The 19,734-nt window shown below is 44.6% G+C and overlaps 1 protein-coding gene across 4 annotated transcripts in view; it reads right to left on the bottom strand.

The window, feature by feature from the left end:
- Positions 1-337: 337 nt before the first annotated feature.
- LOC144893320 (sulfotransferase 1B1-like) overlaps positions 338-19,734 on the bottom strand; it is a 74,793-nt gene continuing 55,396 nt past the window's right edge. For 2 of the 4 annotated variants that reach the window (XM_078783675.1, XM_078783676.1), the window contains 5 exons: positions 16,269-16,366; positions 15,520-15,646; positions 13,426-13,520; positions 13,117-13,297; positions 342-671 (listed from right to left, as the gene is read on the bottom strand). In XM_078783675.1, coding sequence (XP_078639801.1) covers positions 559-671; positions 13,117-13,297; positions 13,426-13,520; positions 15,520-15,646; positions 16,269-16,366 — 614 coding nt within the window. In that variant the 3' untranslated portion in view covers positions 342-558. Of the gene's footprint in view, positions 672-13,116; positions 13,298-13,425; positions 13,521-15,519; positions 15,647-16,268; positions 16,367-19,734 lie in introns of all 4 variants that reach the window. The other 2 variants (XM_078783674.1, XM_078783677.1) reach the window with 2 other exon arrangements.

Here is a 19,734-nt window from a genome sequence, read left to right as displayed (position 1 = left end):
ACGTCAGGAAGGGTCCGTTCAACCGCCCACGTGCGGAGATCGAACTACAGGAGTACGGAGACATTGAGAGAGACATTGACCATGGAGGGAGTCGGGAGTGGGGCTCACGTGAGGAATGTATAAGATGGCCATCTTAGAGTTATTATAGATGAGTTTACATCTTTGTACTATTGATTGCTGATTGTGGATGGTTGTTGATTGCTCGGGGAATATATCATTGATTATTCCGGAGCCTTGGTGTGGGGTTTCTTATTGATTGGAATTCATATTGATTGCGTTGCGAAAGCGCATAAATAATAGATCTTTCTGGCGGAGTTCCTCTCACGGTCCGGGGGTCACCGAGACCAGGTAGTCACCGGGAGGACCACGTAACACTTGTTTATGCATAATTTCCTTGTTAAAATGTATTTATGTGTTTAAAATATCAATAAAATCATTTGCATAATGCAGAAAAACATCATTTCAACGATTTCTCTTGAAATAAATCCCACCAAATATGATTGTGTATAAAGCAGATCACATGAAGATTCAAACCCTGTCGGTTGAGAAACCGTTTTATCAGAGCTCGTGTTTAAACGTTAGAGAACTTCCCACCATGAGCTTCTTGTAAACTTCATCGAATATCTCGTTTTGAGCCACAGTCAGATGATTCTTCCAGTCTCCAACTTCACCTGGAACACATTGAAAAGGGAGAGGGTGAAAAGCTAATTGCATTGCACATTTGGTCCATCCACCTGGTTCCTAACGGGGAACTAAATAATGTTCCTAGTTCAGGGAACCAAATCAACAGATTTTCTAGGGAAGATGCGAGGAAGATGATCCATATTGCGAACTTCATTTTGTAAAAATAAAACTTTCCTGCAGTCACCAATGTACCCACCAAACCAAAGGAAGCGTCCCTCACATCAAACCAATGTGGAACATCTGGGATTACAATGGTGACTGGTGGAGGATTGTTGTTTCACTTTTGTGATGGTGTCAACAACTTCAAACGGTTTAAATCAACCACATGTTTCACCAATCACTGCATCAATCCACATTTATACCTGCTCACTCGCTCGACCCTCCTTTACCCCCCATCACTCTTTCCTCAAACCCCTCAGTCGGTCGTTTGTCCTTCGATCCGTCTGTGTCCATCTCCCTCACAACTCGATCCATCTCCCTCACCACTCGATCCATCTCCCTCACCACTCGACCCATCTCCCTCACCACTCGATCCATCTCCCTCACCACTCGACCCATCTCCCTCGCCACTCGACACATCTCCCTCGCCAATCGATCCATCTCCCTCGCCACTCGATCCATCTCCCTCGCCACTCGACCCATCTCCCTCGCCACTCGACCCATCTCCCTCGCCACTCGACCCATCTCCCTCGCCACTCGATACATCTCCCTCGCCACTCGACCCATCTCCCTCACCACTCGATCCATCTCCATCACCATTCCATCCATCTCCCTCACCACACGATCCATCTCCCTCACCACTCGATCCATCTCCATCACCATTCCATCCATCTCCCTCACCACTCCATCCATCTCCCTCACCACTCGATCCATCTCCCTCACCACTCGATCCAGCTCCCTCACCACTCGATCCATCTCCCTCACCACTCGATCCATCACCACTCGATCCATCTCCCTCACCACTCGATCCATCTCCCTCACCACTCGATCCATCTCCCTCACCACTCGAGCAATAACCCTCACAACTCGATCCATCTCCCTCACCACTCGATCCATCTCCCTCACCACTCGACCCATCTCCCTCGCCACTCGACACATCTCCCTCGCCAATCGACCCATCTCCCTCGCCACTCGATCCATCTCCCTCGCCACTCGATCCATCTCCCTCGCCACTCGACCCATCTCCCTCGCCACTCGATCCATCTCCCTCGCCACTCGATCCATCTCCCTCGCCACTCGATCCATCTCCATCACCACTCGATCCATCTCCCTCACCACTCGATCCATCTCCATCACCACTCCATCCATCTCCCTCACAACTCCATCCATCTCCCTCACCACTCGATCCATCTCCCTCACCACTCGATCCATCTCCCTCACCACTCGATCCATCTCCCTCACCACTCGATCCATCACCACTCGATCCATCTCCCTCGCCACTCGATCCATCTCCCTCGCCACTCGATCCATCTCCCTCGCCACTCGATCCATCTCCCTCGCCACTCGATCCATCACCACTCGATCCATCTCCCTCACCACTCGATCCATCACCACTCGATCCATCTCCCTCGCCACTCGATCCATCTCCCTCGCCACTCGATCCATCTCCCTCGCCACTCGATCCATCTCCCTCGCCACTCGATCCATCTCCCTCGCCACTCGATCCATCTCCCTCGCCACTCGATCCATCTCCCTCGCCACTCGATCCATCTCCCTCGCCACTCCATCCATCTCCCTCACCACTCCATCCATCTCCCTCACCACTCCATCCATCTCCCTCACCACTCCATCCATCTCCCTCACCACTCCATCCATCTCCCTCACCACTCCATCCATCTCCCTCACCACTCCATCCATCTCCCTCACCACTCCATCCATCTCCCTCACCACTCCATCCATCTCCCTCACCACTCCATCCATCTCCCTCACAACTCGATACATCTCCCTCACCACTCGATCCATCGCCATTCGATCCATCACCACTCGATCCATCACCATCACCACTCGATCCATCTCCCTCACCACTCGATACATCTCCCTCACCACTCGATACATCTCCCTCACCACTCGATACATCTCCCTCACCACTCGATCCATCACCATTCGATCCATCACCACTCGATCCATCACCATCACCACTCGATAAATCTCCCTCACCACTCGATACATCTCCCTCACAACTCGATACATCTCCCTCACCAATCGATACATCTCCCTCACCAATCGATACATCTCCCTCACCAATCGATACATCTCCCTCACCAATGGATACATCTCCCTCACCACTCGATACAACTCCCTCACCACTCGATACATCTCCCTCACCACTCGATACATCTCCCTCACCAATCGATACATCTCCCTCACCAATCGATACATCTCCCTCACCAATCGATACATCTCCCTCACCACTCGATACATCTCCCTCACCACTCGATACATCTCCCTCACCACTCGATACATCTCCCTCACCACTCGATACATCTCCCTCACCACTCGATACATCTCCCTCACCACTCGATACATCTTCCTCACCACTCGATACATCCGTAGTGGTGTGAGAGAGTTACGCTGGCACTCACAACACATACGAACACAGCTGAGTGCGCTCAATGAAAACCCGGCACACCCTCTCGTTGAAAACAGCAATCACTTGAATCAACAACATACTCCGGTCGCAGCCATGACATCCAGGGTTGCAAACTAAAAATGTTACCAAAGCGCACATTTTTTTTGTTTTTGTTTTTTGTATACTGAATCGAGGCTCGTGAAAGAGCTAACATTTATTTCACAAACAAATCAACCAGACAAACAAAATATATAAAAAGAGGGAGCGGAAGACGAGATGGGGAGAGAAGGGGAAGCACACAAACATAACATTTGAGAGCAGGGAGACGTGGGAGGGAGAGAGCTTGGGGGGAGGAGGAGTGGGAAGGGTGGTGGGGGGGGGGGGTGGGGGGGGGGGAGAAGTATAAAACACAAGGACACCAAGGACTTCCAGGACAGAAGTTGGTATTTCAAAAAAGTGGATTTGGGGTGAAATTAGCGGGGGTAGAAAAGATCAAGGTTTTGGATGGGGGAAGATAAGAGATGGTGGTGAACAGCTGTTTTAAAGACCTGGAGGGTGGAGTGGGATTGAAGAGAGTGAGGGAGTTTGTTCCAGAGGTGGGAGAAAAGAGGAATGAAGGAGTGAAGGTTTTTTTTCTGTTTTTTTTTTGTATACTGAATCGAGGCTCGTGAAAGAGCGAGCAGAGAGTCTTGATTTTGGCAGTTTAACCATAAGAGGTTTGCAGGCAGATCTTGTGCGACCTGTAGGAATAGTTGGGGGACAGAGCCCAGAGAGAGCTGGGGGGGGGGGGGCAAGGCCAGAGAGGAGTCGGTAGAAGACGGAAAGACCACCCACCTACCTGCGGTGAGTGAGTGAAAGGCCCTTGGAGTTAGCTTCATTGCGGGACATTCCAATGATTCTGAACGCTTTGGTTTCAACAGCGTGAAGACGAGCTAGGTGTGAGGCAGGAGCACCAGCCCAGAGGGGACAGCACTATTCCATTGAGCTTTGTATACTGAATCGAGGCTGCGGATGAAAGCCTTGTATGTGGTGAGGAGCTCAGGTGTGCCAAGGAAGGACTTCGCACGACGTAGGATGCCCAGTCGGTGACTGGCTTTGGAGGCCAGATTTGAAATGTGGTTTTCCCAGGAAAGATCATGGCAGATAGTGAGACCCAAAAGCTTGAGTGACAGAACTTTTTGGAGAGGATTATTCAGAAAGTGGATGGGAGGGTTGTCCAGTCGGTCTTTTCGGAGAGACATCGTAAGAGTGTGAGATTTGTCAGGATTGAAAGACATGTTCCACTTGTTTGCCCAGTCTGTGATTTTGTCCAGGTCTGCAGAGAGTGAGGAGGCTGCAGACTGCCGATCTGAGGGATGAGGAATGGAGCGACAGAGAGTAGAGTCATCAGCAAAGCGATAGAGAGGATTTTCAAGAGAGTCAGAGAGATCATTGATGAAGACCAGAAAAAGCACAGGGCCCAGAACACTGCCTTGGGGAACTCCAGCCTGAACAGGAAGAGGAGATGAGAGAAACCCATTCAGGGCCACACGTTGACTATGACTAGAGAGGAAGTCTGCCAGCCATGCGTGGAGATTACCATGGATACCAATGGAGGAGAGTTTGGTGAGCAGAGCGGGGTGCCAGACTGTATCGAAGGCACGTGATATGTCAAGGGAGACAGCTCTAATTTCCTGTTTGGCATTGAGGACCTCCATCCATTGTTGAGAAAGCAGAAGCAGCATGTCCAGAGTAGAGCGACCAGGTCTGAAACCAAATTGATGATCAGAGATCAAGCCATTGGAGAAGAGGAAAGATTTCATATCTGAAGCAATGATGGATTCCATGACTTTGCTGATAATTGGGAGCAGGCTGATTGGTCTGTAGTTGCTAGGATCTGTTTTTGCACATTTTTTGTGCAAAGCGGTGATGTTGGCTGATTTCCAAGCAGATGGCCGATGACCTTGAGCAAAAGAGAGGGTGAATTGAACAGAGAGAGGGAGTGAAAGAGTGGAAGAACAGGATTTTAGGACCCGTGGGCTGATGCCGTCAGGTCCAGTTGCAGAATCAGAGTCGTGGGTTGACAGAAACTTTTCCACCTTGTCAGGAGGAAAGGACACAGAGTCCAGGAACAGCTGGGTATGACTGGGTACGTTGGGTACAGAGAGGGATGGGTTTGGGACACAAGATTTAGAGGCAATCACAGAGTTGAGGCATTCAGCTTTTTCACGTGCGGCATCAGCCGTGTAGCCGTTTGAGGTGAGGGAGGGGATGGAGGGGGAACAAACACCAGAAACAGATTTGACCAGACGCCACCAGGATTTGGAAGAAGGAGACAGATAAGAGAGTTCAGTCTTGAGAACGGAGAGATATTGTTTCCTGGCTCTCCTGAGGGTGGGAGGTCATTCACAGAGGTCTATGGGTCATTCACAGAGTGTTGCTGAAGTACAACAACAGGCAATGAAAAAGGAGCATGCCAAACATCTTTTGGAGAGAATATGGAATGCCTTTGTAGATGGTGACAAAATGTTCGTACTGTAGATGAGCCATTCAGAAAGGTTGATGTAACGCAAGAGTCATTTGAACTTGCATGCGCGAAACTGACAATTAAAGCTCGTGTTGTTTTAAAAGATGTTTGGATATACCAGTACAATAAGTGATCTCATTCGCTGCTGGACGCAAATATGGATATTCAGTATGTCCTAGATGCATATTTCTGCATATTTTACAGTATCTCCAACATATCAAAGGCAGAAAGAGAAATGGGGTTATTGCTTGATCATTCCCGAAAAGAAGCACTGAATGGAAATGAAGATGCACGACAAGCTATAAAAAGTTATGAGGTGTCTATCTTCACAATTGAGAAGTTGGTGCACAAGAAGCTGTCTACAGAGTTTGCAACCTAAGATTGAAAGAATCGTCCAGAAAAGTGCAGTTTGTTCTTACTGGCGATAATGTTGTGAAAATGAGTCGACCACTTCATGTTCTGCAGAACAAAAGCAAAGGTAACGACTTGGATGCTGATGATATCTGGATGACGAGCTTCGTTGATAGATACAAGAACAGGCCAAGTACAACAGAGTTTGATAATGTTTGCCTTGCCACTTTCTGTTCAGAGTTCCAAGTTCTGTACAAATCTGAGTTGACAAAGTGTAAAAGTGGCAAACCTCAAAGTACAGTGTGTAAGCTACAAAATGGATTGGGTTACATGCAGAAAAGAACTAAAAGTGATCCAGCAGGGGGTCAGACATGCACGATTTTCACCCATGAAAGAACCTAAGAAGTACCGTACTATCAGAGTATTCTGCAACTTTTTCTACCTCACCGATGTAATGGTCAACTGAAACCTGATGACTTTGAAACTTACCAAAATTTATATGAAGGTGGAGCTGTGAAATGTGGAAACAACCCTGTACAATATGTCAGAGACATAGTTGAGAGGAACAAAGCACCGTTTGAAAAGGCAGCTGACACAATTGACAAAGCACAAGAGTTGCTTGAAAAGGCTGGTCCACTTGAAGATGCATGGGCTCAAATATGTCCAGAAACTGAAGTTGAGAGGTTGGGCTGTTTAAATGTGCTGAAAGACAATAACACAGATCTAGAAGATGACGGTGATATCCCTGACTTACTTCACCGTGAAAAGAGAAACCATACCATTGAAATTCGCCAATGTGTGATCTCCTTTGATAAAGCTCAATCCCTATTGAGGTCGTTGAATGAGAAGCAGCGAGAAGTATTCTATAAGGTACGACAGTGGTGTCTGAATAAAAGTCATGGAAACACCCCTTTTCATGGTTTCCACAGTCATGGAAACAGTCATGGAAACATCCCTGACGCATTTCATGTATTTGTCACTGGTGGTGCTGGTACAGGAAAAACTCACGTGATCAAAACGGTTTATTACGAGGCAACCATAATTCTTGCTCGGACATTGCCAAACCCTGTGATGTGTCTGTATTACTGACTGCTCCTACTGGTGTTGCAGCATTTAACATCAATGCAGCCACAATACACCATGCATTCTGTATCAGTGTAGATGCCAAATTACCATACCAGCCTCTTGGTGAAGAAAGACTGAACACCCTTCGAGCCAAGTTAAGCAGTTTACAGATTTTGATAATCGATGAGATTTCTATGGTGGATCACAAGCTCTTGGCATATATTCATGGAAGACTAATAGTCCGGCAGCTAACCTAAATATAGCATAACAATTGTGCATTTTGTGAGGAAAGCACCAAATTTGGCACACTAGTAGACTATCATATTATGAAAAGATCTGAATATTGGGCCATCTCAGATTCAGAGATTTGATTTTTGCAAGAGTTGCAGATTTTGCAGATTTGCAAGCTGAGATTGCAACGCCAGGGACGGCCGACTCCTTCCTGCGAGCTGCCCACGTCACCCGCACAAGAAGAGCTCATCAAATCACTGCAGCGGCACTGCACATCCTGCAACACCGTGCGTATGAACGCCACTGTATGACATGCTGATGATGCAGAAGACCTGCCTGAGTTCGAAGACTGGTGTCACCAGAGAGGAGAAGACATTCCCAACTTTCAGTACTGGGCAACTGTGCTGGAACTAGAGATGTTGGTACTGGTCTACGTGCGTTCTCTGCGGCAGGCTTCATTCACGATGTACCTTGATGCCCTGACGGAACTGGTCCAATGGTTCCATGCCTTAGACCACACACACTATGCCAGGTGGGTCCCTGTTCACCTGAGGGACATGGTTGCACTCCCAATGAAGCACCCAGATGTAGCCAGAGAATTCAGGGCTGGCAACTTCACTGTACAGAAGACGAAGAAGGTGTTCTCTTCGATCCCAATCGAATCGAAATCTTGCAAAAATCAAATCTCTGAATCTGAGATGGCCCAATATCCAGATCTTTTCATAATATGATAGTCTACTAGTGTGCCACATTTGGTGCTTTCCTCACAAAATGCACAATTGTTATGCTAAGTTGCCCCACTATAAGACAGATAAAACAATGTCGGGATTTTTCTCCTTTTGGAAATGTTTCAGTCATTGCTGTTGGTGATTTCTATCAGCTTTCACCCATGAAAAGTAAACCTCTACATGTAGAAAACGTTGTTGGAAACCTCTGGGCTCATAATTTCCTTATTGCTGAATTGACAGAGATAATGAGGCAAAAAGATGGAGCCTTTGCAGAGATTCTGAATCGTTTGAGAACACAAAAGAGATCTGAAAAGTTGTCAGCTGGGGACATACATGCACTATGTCAACGTGAAACTGGTGAAGAGAATGATGCAATCCACATATTTGCCACAAATAAACAAGTAGAGACATATAATAGGGAAAAACTTCATTGATCCTGCTCTAATCCTCTTTCTATTGACGCAAAAGACTTTTGCAGAGATACCAAATCTGGTAAACTGGTAAAAAGAACAACTCGGTACATCCAAGTGTTGAACAGTAATCTCCCAGGAAGACTCACACTAGCTGTAGATGCACGTGTCATGTTGACAGAAAACATGAATGTATCAGATGGGTTGGTAAATGATGTCTTTGGGACTGTATTTCATTTATCACAAACTACTGGTGTTACGTTCCCTTCAGTAGTTTATGTTGTATTTGACAATGCAAGAGTAGGGGACAAGTTGCGAAAAGAAAAATCCATACCACCATCGTTACCAAATAACATCACTCCTATCCGTCCTCAGGAAGACAGAGTAACAAACGGTGGTATAAGATGTCAATTTCCATTAAAACTCAGCTATGCCTGCACGATACATAAAATGCAAGGGTTAACATTAAAAGAAGCTGTTGTCTTGCTTAAGAAAATGTTTTCTGCTGGCCAGGCCTATGTAGCTGTAAGTCGAGTGACAACACTAGAAGGACTTGTAATCCAGGACTTCAAAGAGTCAAGCATTTACTGTGATGAAAAGGTTGCAGCAGCAATGGACAACATGTTACCATTTGTCCGCTCACCAGAGATGAATGACCCCGAAATTGTACCGCTAAGTGGTTGTAAGTTAAGTCTTCACAATGTTCAGGGTCTCAAGTCACACATTCAAGACTTAAAGTCTGACGAACGTTTCCTGGATAGAAATTTAATTTGTCTCACAGAAACTTGGCTATCCAGTGATGATCCGCAAGGAATGCCAGAGCTGGATGGGTTTGTCTTTCACCACAAACCGAGGAGCGAGTGCTATGACACATCTGAAGACCTCTAACCTGAAGCAACAATGTCATGGTGGTGTCAGCTTATATTACAAGACAATGACTCACTGTGAAATTTTGAGTCTTCCATTGACTAACATGGAATATCTTGCATTCAAAAACGAAATAAATAATCCTTTGTCTGTCTAGTGTTGTCTGTTATATTTTGGTAAAGGTGGACAGACACCCACATGCGTCGTCGGACGTCTCCACCATGGAGAGGGCTGGCTATGTCCACGGTGATATAGACTGGATGCAGAGAAGGTGGACTGGCGTCCTCCTCTCTTCGAACCCGTCAGAGCTGGATGAGATTAGTGTTGACGTATGGCACTTATATATATAGAGGACTCTCCCTCCATTTGATTGGCTAGGGCATCATCAATTTCGAGGGCACGCACCTCGTCTAGCAGGGACCGCAGCGTCGTATCTGCATCTCGGAGAGCACGTCATCGTAATCACTGAGAGCTGCATCATTGTAGAATTTGGCTCTTCACCTCCCTTACCTGGTCGGTGAAGTCACAGTGGGACGCTTGGAGTCGTAGACGAGTGTAAAAACTGTCTATTGTTTCACCAGCATTCTGCGTCAGCTGTCTGAATTTGAACGTTTCAAAATCGGTGTTCTTTTTGGGCGTGAAGTGGTTGGTGAGAGCCTCGACAATGGTGTCATATGCTGCTGCATCATCTCGTTTGGCTGCTAGTAGAGAGTCGTATATATCATACACTTCTTCACCTGCATAGTGCAGAAACAGAGCTTTCTTACGAGTATTGTTCGTAATATTCAGTCCAGCCATCAGATTTTCAAACCTGGCATGCCACTTCTTCCACCTTGTGCCAGCAGTAGCTTCGTCGTTATAGACGGGAAACTTGTCGAAGTGAGGTAGTGAAATCGCCATTCCGTCAGCCCAGGTGATCTGCCGCTCGTCGCATAGATTCTTCTTCTTGATTCAAGGCAGGAAATCCTCGTTGCCAAATGTAGTGGTGTGAGAGAGTTACGCTAGCGCTCACAACACGTACGAACACAGTTAAGTGTGCTCAACTGCAATCACTTCAATCAACAACATGCTCCGGTTGTAGCCATGCCATCAATATTCCACTCTCCCAGAACGCCCACTCCTATTCGTTGAAACCCAGCTCAAAGCTCATTGGGCAGTTTCAATACTCAGAGTCACAGAATACTACACCCTGGATCTGTAAAATTACCTTTCCCCATTCTCCCTTCCCTGCACTTGCACATTCGTCACATTACGAGTATTGTTCTGCATCCTTGATAGGCTCCATATTGATAGGTTCCAGAAACGCATAGTCAACTTGGTTGGTGTGGAGATGTGTTCAACTCTTCAACCGCTCTCTCACCATAGGTTGATTGCCACTCTTGGTTTGTTCTGTAGATATTTTCATGGCAAATGTTCTGTTGGACTTTCTAACTAGGGTCCTCCCATAAGAGTGTTTGGACGTAAGACTCGGTTTGCCACCTCCGCTCACCCATACACAAGAGCAGACCCAAGATGTAGAATGAAAGGCTATACAGATAGTTTCATCCCTCGTGTTGTCTCGCTGTGGAATTCACTACCTGCAACATGCTTCCCATTATCCTACGATTTACTCTGCTTTAAGAGGAATGTCAATTCATACTTCCTACATCTTTGAGGTTTAATCGCATTTTACCCGACCTCTGCTACTTCCAGCGTCTTGGATGTTTTTTTTTTTGTTTTTTTTTTGCTTTATCCTTATATTTTTCTAACCTTCTCTTAGCCCCTTACCTAGTGTGGCGTATGCCTTGCCTGGGGCGATATCCGTAAAAAAATTAAAATATAAATCGGACAAAGCTCCTCACATACACACAGTACGGAGGAACCATTCACGTGTTGGTGGGGGCAAGAGGAGGGGTGTGCGAGGGGAGGTGGTAGTCGCTGCCTGAACTACGCAGGGTTTTTCCACAGCTCCATCCCGGGACCCACCCTGTGGGATGCGCACCAATGGGAACAGGCCACGCGGGGTCGACAAATCCTCTCCTGAACTTTCTTCCCTGGATTTTCACTCTTCAGGATGACACCCTCACACCCTATCTATTCATAATAATTCTAGATTATATCTGACACCTTCCACCTGATTCTTGCAAGGATAAAGGGATAATGATTAACCTGAAGACGAGACAAAGGCACCCGCTAAGTTTTTTACTGGTCAAGACTTTGCTTTCACTTGTTTCTGATAGTCTGAAAGGTGCCCAAGATCTTCTTACAAACAGCTGCCAGTCAGGTAGGCCTTCACCTCAATGAAAATAAAATTGAATTTAACTCAGGAAACACACCATCGGAGTCACAAACCATCCAATTTAAGTCTGGTGTGAACATCAAACCTGAAAGTGACTTTAAATACTTGGGTACATACATAATGGACTCACCAAAATACTTCCAGATCAGGAAAGGGATGGCCGAGACATCCTGCAGCAAATTAGACAATTTGGCATTCAAACCTGTCCGAGATGTCAAAGGAAACCTCTTCAGGGCTACCGTCGAAAGTATACTTTTATCTGGCTCTGAAAAATGGAACTTTTGGCGTGCAAAAACGCAAAACCGTCTTGATGGAACATACACTAACCTCCTTAGGCACGTTAAAATCATATCTTGGAGGATTCATGCCATGCTTAATTATATTTATGGTAACCTCCCACTGATCTATGACTCAACTAGCAAATGAAGGGTCCAATTCACAGGTCACCAATTTAGGGCCAAGGAACAGGTGATTTCATCCCTCATCCTTTTGAAGCCCAAACCATTAACATTGAAGTGTGGTAGAAAGCTATCCTACCCTGACATTATTGTCAGAAACACAGGTATTCAGGCCAGAGATCTTCCGATGGCAATAGTCGAAATGGACGTCTGGTAAGGGGTTGTGAAATCTTTCTCAACCATGGCTACAAGATGATGATGAGGATGGATACAGGGAGTGAGGGGTGGGAACACAAAAATTTGGAAATAATCAGAATTGAGGCATTCATTCTCAAATAATCATCAGTGCCACACACACACAATCACACAAAACACACGTGTGCGCGCGCACGCACACACACACACACACACACACACACACACACACACACACACACACACACACACACATACACACACACACACACACACACGGTTCTCCTTTTAGCAATATAATAAACTGCCCTGTGGCTCTGTAGCCAAAAATCATTTCTTTATAACAGCTCTAACAGGTATAATCCCCCCCCCCCCCCCCCTTAACACTCCCCCAACCCCATTCATTGGTAGCGGTCCATCAGGGGTTTGTGGAGCATGCACCTATTCAATGGGGGCATTTCACCTACCCATGTGGTCGGGAAAGTGCATTACTGTATGAGCAGCAGTGCATTCGACAAGCTGACAAAGTTAATATACAAATCTTTCGTTGCACAGAGGCACTGCCCTGTCTTTCAGGTAATTTCCCAAATATTTTCATTTTCTTTTAGAAAAGTGAGCCATTTTAGGTAACCATCCTTATCTCTCTCATACCATATATTTTATGAGGCCCGAGAAATGGTTATTTCCTGGAGTTTCTGCACATGTGCACCAACAGATCATTCTGGGGAAGATTACGTAATTTTGAAAGTCCCGTATTGTTGTCCCGCTATTCCCCTGTCAATTCACCTTTGCTCTTCCATGAGCCTCACTCTTCCAGAAGGAAAGAATAAAAACCTTTTCTCATGAAGGATGAAACTGATTGGTCCATGACGAAAGAGGGCAATGTCTTGAAGTTGGTCATCGGATTGTCTTTCATTTTTGAAAAGCTTGTGTGGTGCACGATACGATCCAGTGCGTCCTCAGAAAGATCCTTGTCCAAGAACTTTGCCACCTTGTTCACTTCTCTACGAGGGTTCTGGTGTGAAAACAGATAAATTGCAAAAATATTGTTAGGAATAATTTTAGTTGATTTGTTTTTATTATTACTACTGGTAGTCTGGAATAATATGTTGCAAGCTTTTCCAGACTTCATTTCACACAAACCTCTTTCATGTCTTCAAAGAAAATGTAAAGAACTCGATGCTTTTCCTTGTTGTCCCACCATCCCCTCACGTGGTCCCACCAGGAGCCGTAATTAACTGCAAAACAATGCGGTCTCCATAAGAGTGAAACTTACCATGGACGTGGTAAAATGTTTCATTAAAAATACTGTTTAGGATTCAGGAAAAAGGAAAGATCACGAAATGATTGTTGGAAGTCATTTGAAAAATTGATTTCTGTTTAATGTGTGATTACATTTCAAACTATAACGGCAGGCAATCGGAGAAGTACATACCTCCACCAGGCTGAACAGTTTACGTTTGATAACCCACTGATAGGCCTTATCTGGATCCGCACCTCCAAAATTGAATTGGCTTGTTCTTATCACCTGCCCAACTCATCCACCAAGTTTCATCTGGATCAGTCTATAACTGTTTTAGATATTGTGCGATATATCGATTTTGGCAGCACGATCTTTCAATGGTGAAGAATCGTTTAAAAATTCAAATATTGTCGTTTATCCAGATCCGGATTCAGATCTTCACTAAAACTGAATCGATTCTTCCCTGTCGCTCATCCAACCTGCACGCCAAGTTTTGTCCGAATCCATAAACAACTTTTTGAGATATCATGCAATATATAATTCTTCGTCCTATCTCTCAATAGTAAAGAATGATTTGAAAATTTTGGTATCTGAATCCGGATCCAGATTTTCACCAAAATCTAATCAAATTTTATTTGTCACACACCCAGCCTGTCCACCAAGGTTCTTACAAGTCCGCCAACAACTTTTTGAGATATCCTACTCATCGACAGACAGACAAACAGACAGGGGTGAAAACACAACTTCTGTCCACCTTGGGTAGCTGAGGGAACGAGAACGGCAGTCGGTAGAGCGCATACCTCCGCCAGGCTGAACAATTTACGCTATGTATGCCATTGGTAGGCCAGTTTGCATCTGGACCTTAACCAAAATCTAGTCAGCTTGTTCTTGTTACCTACCCAACTCGTCCACCAAATGTTGTCATAAACCATCCACACCTTTTTGAAATATCATGCGACATATCATTTTTGGTCCATCTCTCAATGGTGAATAATCACTTTAAAAGTTATTGTAACTAGATCTGGATCACTTCAACTTATTAATATTAAAACATGATTGGTGTTCTCATAAAGAACGAAAGTCAGTCTCACCGTCGATAAACCATGCAGGATGAGCCTTGAGCTGGAAGCTAATTAGTGATCATGTGAATTACGCGCATAGGAAGTCAATTTATTGTTTTATTTGATTCATGGTACACTTATTTTTCTCCAAATTGATTTTCTGAAAGATGGGTGGGGTAACGTGTTCTATGAAATCTCCAGTTATCCCACGCATGCGAAGTGAAAAGCAGAGTGAAGTAATTAGTTAACGTCTGTCCTTCTGTTTGTCCGTCTGTCTTATCAGTTTATGGTTGTCAGTCCATAAATCGAGGAAGAAGTTATTTAAATCGAATGTTCCGAATCGGAACATGAATCGAAAGACAAATCTGTTACTTTAGCGTAGTTTCACTTTGAATTCGTCCCAATCGCACATGTGCATATAGGTCTGAGATAATATTTTACTCTGCCTGCCATACAATCAAACAAAATTTAAAATCATTCCAACCAGGAAACTCACTGTTTTTAAGGATGTCATAAAGGACACAAACAACAGGGATGTAGATCGAATGCAACGTTTTGAATAGAGTGATGTAAAAGCCACTGGGAAAACAGCTACAAAACCTGCAATTAATTTATTTATACGCCTTTAAGCCTCCTTAAACCCTCATTTTAATTGAATTATATAGAATACAAATCACAAACATAATGTGGGGGTAAACCCCCGAGTATGTTCATGTTCTATGAACTCCCGAGTATTGATTATGTAGTTTGACTGAAGTTAAGTCAAGTGTTGACTCTTGTATTTGTCTACATGTGCAATGTATGTGTGATTTACTGTTTGTGACAGCTGCAGATAACTACAGAAAGAGCAGTAAGAGCAACCTCTGCAGATTTAATAAAGATAATTTTAACAAAGACAAAATGAGTGTACGAGCAGTGTAAGTTTGAACGTACCACGTCCAGCTAGGTAGTTTGTGAAGAACTCTTCCCAGGTACCAGGATCCGGCTCAAGCTGCACCATTCGCTCAAAGTTGAAATACGAGACGAGAACGTCCTTTGCATTTCGAGCAACATATATGATCTGGAAAAGAAAACGACAGATATGTATTCACACTGTAAGAACCTGAAACCGGGCCAGACACAAACTGTAAAGTCCAAAAAGAGGGCTCAACATACAATCAAAAACCTCCTCACTGCGACTATCTTAAGGGCCAAAACCCTTATTTAGCGTCATGATTGATTTATAGTTTAAACGTGGTGAATTGCAGGTGATGGAGTTTTATAGTGATGAGCACATACATGATACATGTCCAATTTTGAAAGTCAGAAATGTCTCCATAAGAGTGAAATGTAATGTTCACCATCTTGTTTGATATATGCAAGTAAGGCAAACATCCAGGTAGGTGGGATGAGTGGATATGATACCTAACCACCCTCCTTCCCCCATCCCCTTTCACAATGAATGAAGAACACCTCCATATGTTGATATTCTGTTTGTGATGCACCTCTTCACTCCAATACTTTTCCCCTCCATTCCCTCCTATTTGCCCTTAACTTCCCATTGATTGGATCTTGATCTTTGATTAGGGTTGTGCTGTGGATGGTGTTGTTAGGGTTGCTGACTAAGGCTTAAAGTTGCTGAGTTAGACAAAAATGTGAGTCTAATTAAATGTTCTTATCAAGATCAGAATTTTAACCCTTACCTTACAATCATTGTCAAAGAATGATTTTGGCAGCAGCTTGTACGGCAAATGTGATTTGATCAGTCGTGGGGGTTTCAACTCGGCAATCCTATCCAATCCTGGAAATTCATAGAGAGAAACAGAACAATCAAAGGCTTGCTGATGGATTTGAACCTTGTACTGTATATTTTTGTTGGAGAGTGGTTCAAAGGTGATGTGGTCTTTCGTCTATAAAAGTCAAGAGTACGATATGTTGATTAATTATTTGAGAGACAATTGCTCCTTCCACTGCTGGTAACCAATAAACAATCTCGTGTTTCTTGCTTTGATGCAACTGCTGTAAATCGAAATGGAGGCAAGTAAGGTGACAATGATGGTGGAACATAAAATTAGTGTTGTCAGTTTGCCCTTCAGAGCAGAATAAAGCCACACGCATGTGACACGTGAACACCTGGGCCCATGGAATTTATATGGTGTTGGAGGTGCGACAGGCACACCATACTAAGCATTTTAAGCAAGCACTATAATCTGGTGTCGCGGATTATCCGATATGAAACCACTTGCGGCACGCAGTAAGGCCAAGAATTTCTAATTTGTACAGGGTCCCAGCAAAGATAACTCACCTGCTCTTTGTGAAAGAAATTGTTGAAGAAAGAGACTCAGCTCACTTCAACTTGAAAGCCATTCAAAGCATAATTTATTTCGTGTACACGAGAGAAACAAAACACAATGTCATGTGCACATTATGATCCATTCTAAATCTCCAATTGTGGTGATCAGCCTTATATTTACTGATGGACTCGAAGATGTGGGAGGGTTGCTTGGGTAGCATAATCAGCATACTTATCACTTTACATATGACTAAACTGACCCAGGAAGAGTCAAACAATGGTTCTCCTGGGCGAGATGAGAGATTGCCCACACATCCCACTGAGTAAATCAAGTTTGGGAAAGATAAGTATTTCGTACATTGTCTTAAATGTTAATCTATCTATAATTCCAGTAATCTCTGTGTGTTTGTTTGTTTGTATGTTTGTTTGTTTGTACGTTTGTTTGTTTGTCTGTGACCGCTGTTTCTCGACAACCACGGGTCCGATATACTTGAAACTTGCCAGGTATATTGCTGGGGACCCGAGGATGTGCCTTTTCAAGGTTTCATATTAATCGGACAATTACTTACCGAGCTATGTCCAAAAAACGATTCAACCAATCAGAGAGCAGCGAGCTATCGCGTGTGCCGAACGTGGCGAACACACTCTGCCTCGGATGGCACATTTGAGAGCGTATTCATTTATTTCCCGTCGGCAAACTATGTTGGCGCTATGTTGGCGTTAAACGATGTTTTAAAACTAATTAAAACCCCGGGGGGATTGTCACTGTACTCGCAAGCCGTTCGCCGTTCGCTTTGGCGTTGCGAATGGACCAAAACATTTCATGGACCAAACCATTTCATGTAAAGCGTTCGCCGTTCGCTTTGGTGTTGCGAATGGACCAAAACATTTCATGGACCAAACCATTTCATGTAAATAGAGGGGGGGATATAATTTTAGATATAGATATAGTACGGGCATGCCCTAGTGTGAACAATAGAACTTAAAACAGAGTTTGTGAATTACTAGGTAATTCAAGCTTGAAGGAAAGATAAAACATCCATACATTGTCTTGATGCAGATTCGTTCAATCGAGCAAATTGAATATTAATCAATTCCTGAGACAGGTCGGTGCCTGTGAGATTAAACCATACAATGTGACTTTTGCACATTTCAACATTTATTAATATTTATATATACTAGGGCATGCCCGTACTATATATATGCCCGTACTATATATCTATCTAAAATTATATCCCCCCCCCTCTATTTACATGAAATGGTTTGGTTCATTCGCAACGCCAAAGCGAACGGCGAACGGCTTGCGAGTACAGTGACAATCCCCCCCCTCTATTTACATGAATGGTTTGGTCCATTCGCAACGACCACAGAACCCCCCCCTCATGCAATGGTTTGGTCCAAAGCGAACGGCTTCCGGAGTTTGGTAAAGCAATCGCCATCGCGTGCACAAACGCGCAGGAAAGCGAATGAATCGCAAATTCGTTTTTATTAGTGATACGAATTGAATTGGGAGAAATTGGGAGATGAATGAATTGGGAGAAATAATGCGCATAAGAAATCGAATTACGTACCGTAATGGCGGTCAGCTCGTAACGCGCTCAGCTCCGCTCGTCTCACATCGGCCACGCCTACGCAACAGAGCGTTCTGTGATTGGCTGATGGTTTGGTCCACAGCGAACGGCTTCCGGAGTTTGGTAAAGCAATCGCCATCGCGTGCACAAACGCGCAGGAAAGCGAATGAATCGCAAATTCGTTTTTATTAGTGATACGAATTGAATTGGGAGAAATTGGGAGATGAATGAATTGGGAGAAATAATGCGCATAAGAAATCGAATTACGTACCGTAATGGCGGTCAGCTCGTAACGCGCTCAGCTCCGCTCGTCTCACATCGGCCACGCCTACGCAACAGAGCGTTCTGTGATTGGCTGCCGGAAGATAAGTCGTCACTGTCCGGAAGTTCGCAAATCGCAGTTAGGATGAATCGTTTTAATTTAATCGCAGTTTGAATTCGTTTTAAAACATAGTTTAACGGCAACATAGTTTTCCAACGTGAAATAAATGAATACGCTGTCAAATGTGCCGTCCGAGGCAGAGTCTGATCGCCACGTTCGGCACACGTGATAGCTCGCTGCTCTCTGATTGGTTGAAGCGTTTTTTGGACATAGCTCGGTAAGTAATTGTCCGATTAATATGAAACCTTGAAAAGGCACATCCTCGGGTCCCCAGCAATATACCTGGCAAGTTTCAAGTATATCGGACCCGTGGTTGTCGAGAAACAGCGGTCACAGACAAACACACAGACACACAGACAGACACACAGAGATTGCTGGAATTATAGATAGATATATATATATATATATATATATATATATATATATTGTTACGGTTCGCGGTTAAGGATGTTGTTTGCTGAGAGAAGGCACCGCGGCCGAACAGTTTTTTCCCGACTAAACCCGATTCACCCAAACGTTGGTCGTATCGCGCCACAGATATTCAATGTGGAAAAGACTAAGACGACGAATGCAAAGAGGAAGAAGAAGAAGACGTACAGAAGAGTAACGGGGTTTATTATTTACACACACATAAGCAAAAAGAGCAGTCACGATTATTTACAGGTGACATGAAAACGCAGGTGACACAGTGAAAATTACTAGCTTATACGGACTTAATTACCTACCCAGGACACCACGAACAAAACAAACTCACGTACGCAAATGGATGGAAGGGTAGGAATCGTTTGGAGGGATGCGCAGGTGGGATCACAGGGCACAGCGAGCAGGTCCACTCCGGGCGCAAAGCGGGGAGCCGGCAGCTCCTTGTATTCGGCTTTACAGCGCACGCCGGCAGCTCCTTGTATTCGGCTTTACAGCGCACG

This window comes from Myxine glutinosa, chromosome 8, assembly GCF_964187855.1.
Source record: "Myxine glutinosa chromosome 8, kmMyxGlut1.1, whole genome shotgun sequence".
NCBI classification, from domain to species: Eukaryota; Metazoa; Chordata; class Myxini; order Myxiniformes; family Myxinidae; genus Myxine; species Myxine glutinosa.
The sequence above is the reverse complement of the archived record's forward strand: the minus strand, read 5'-3'. Positions and strand labels throughout refer to the sequence as shown.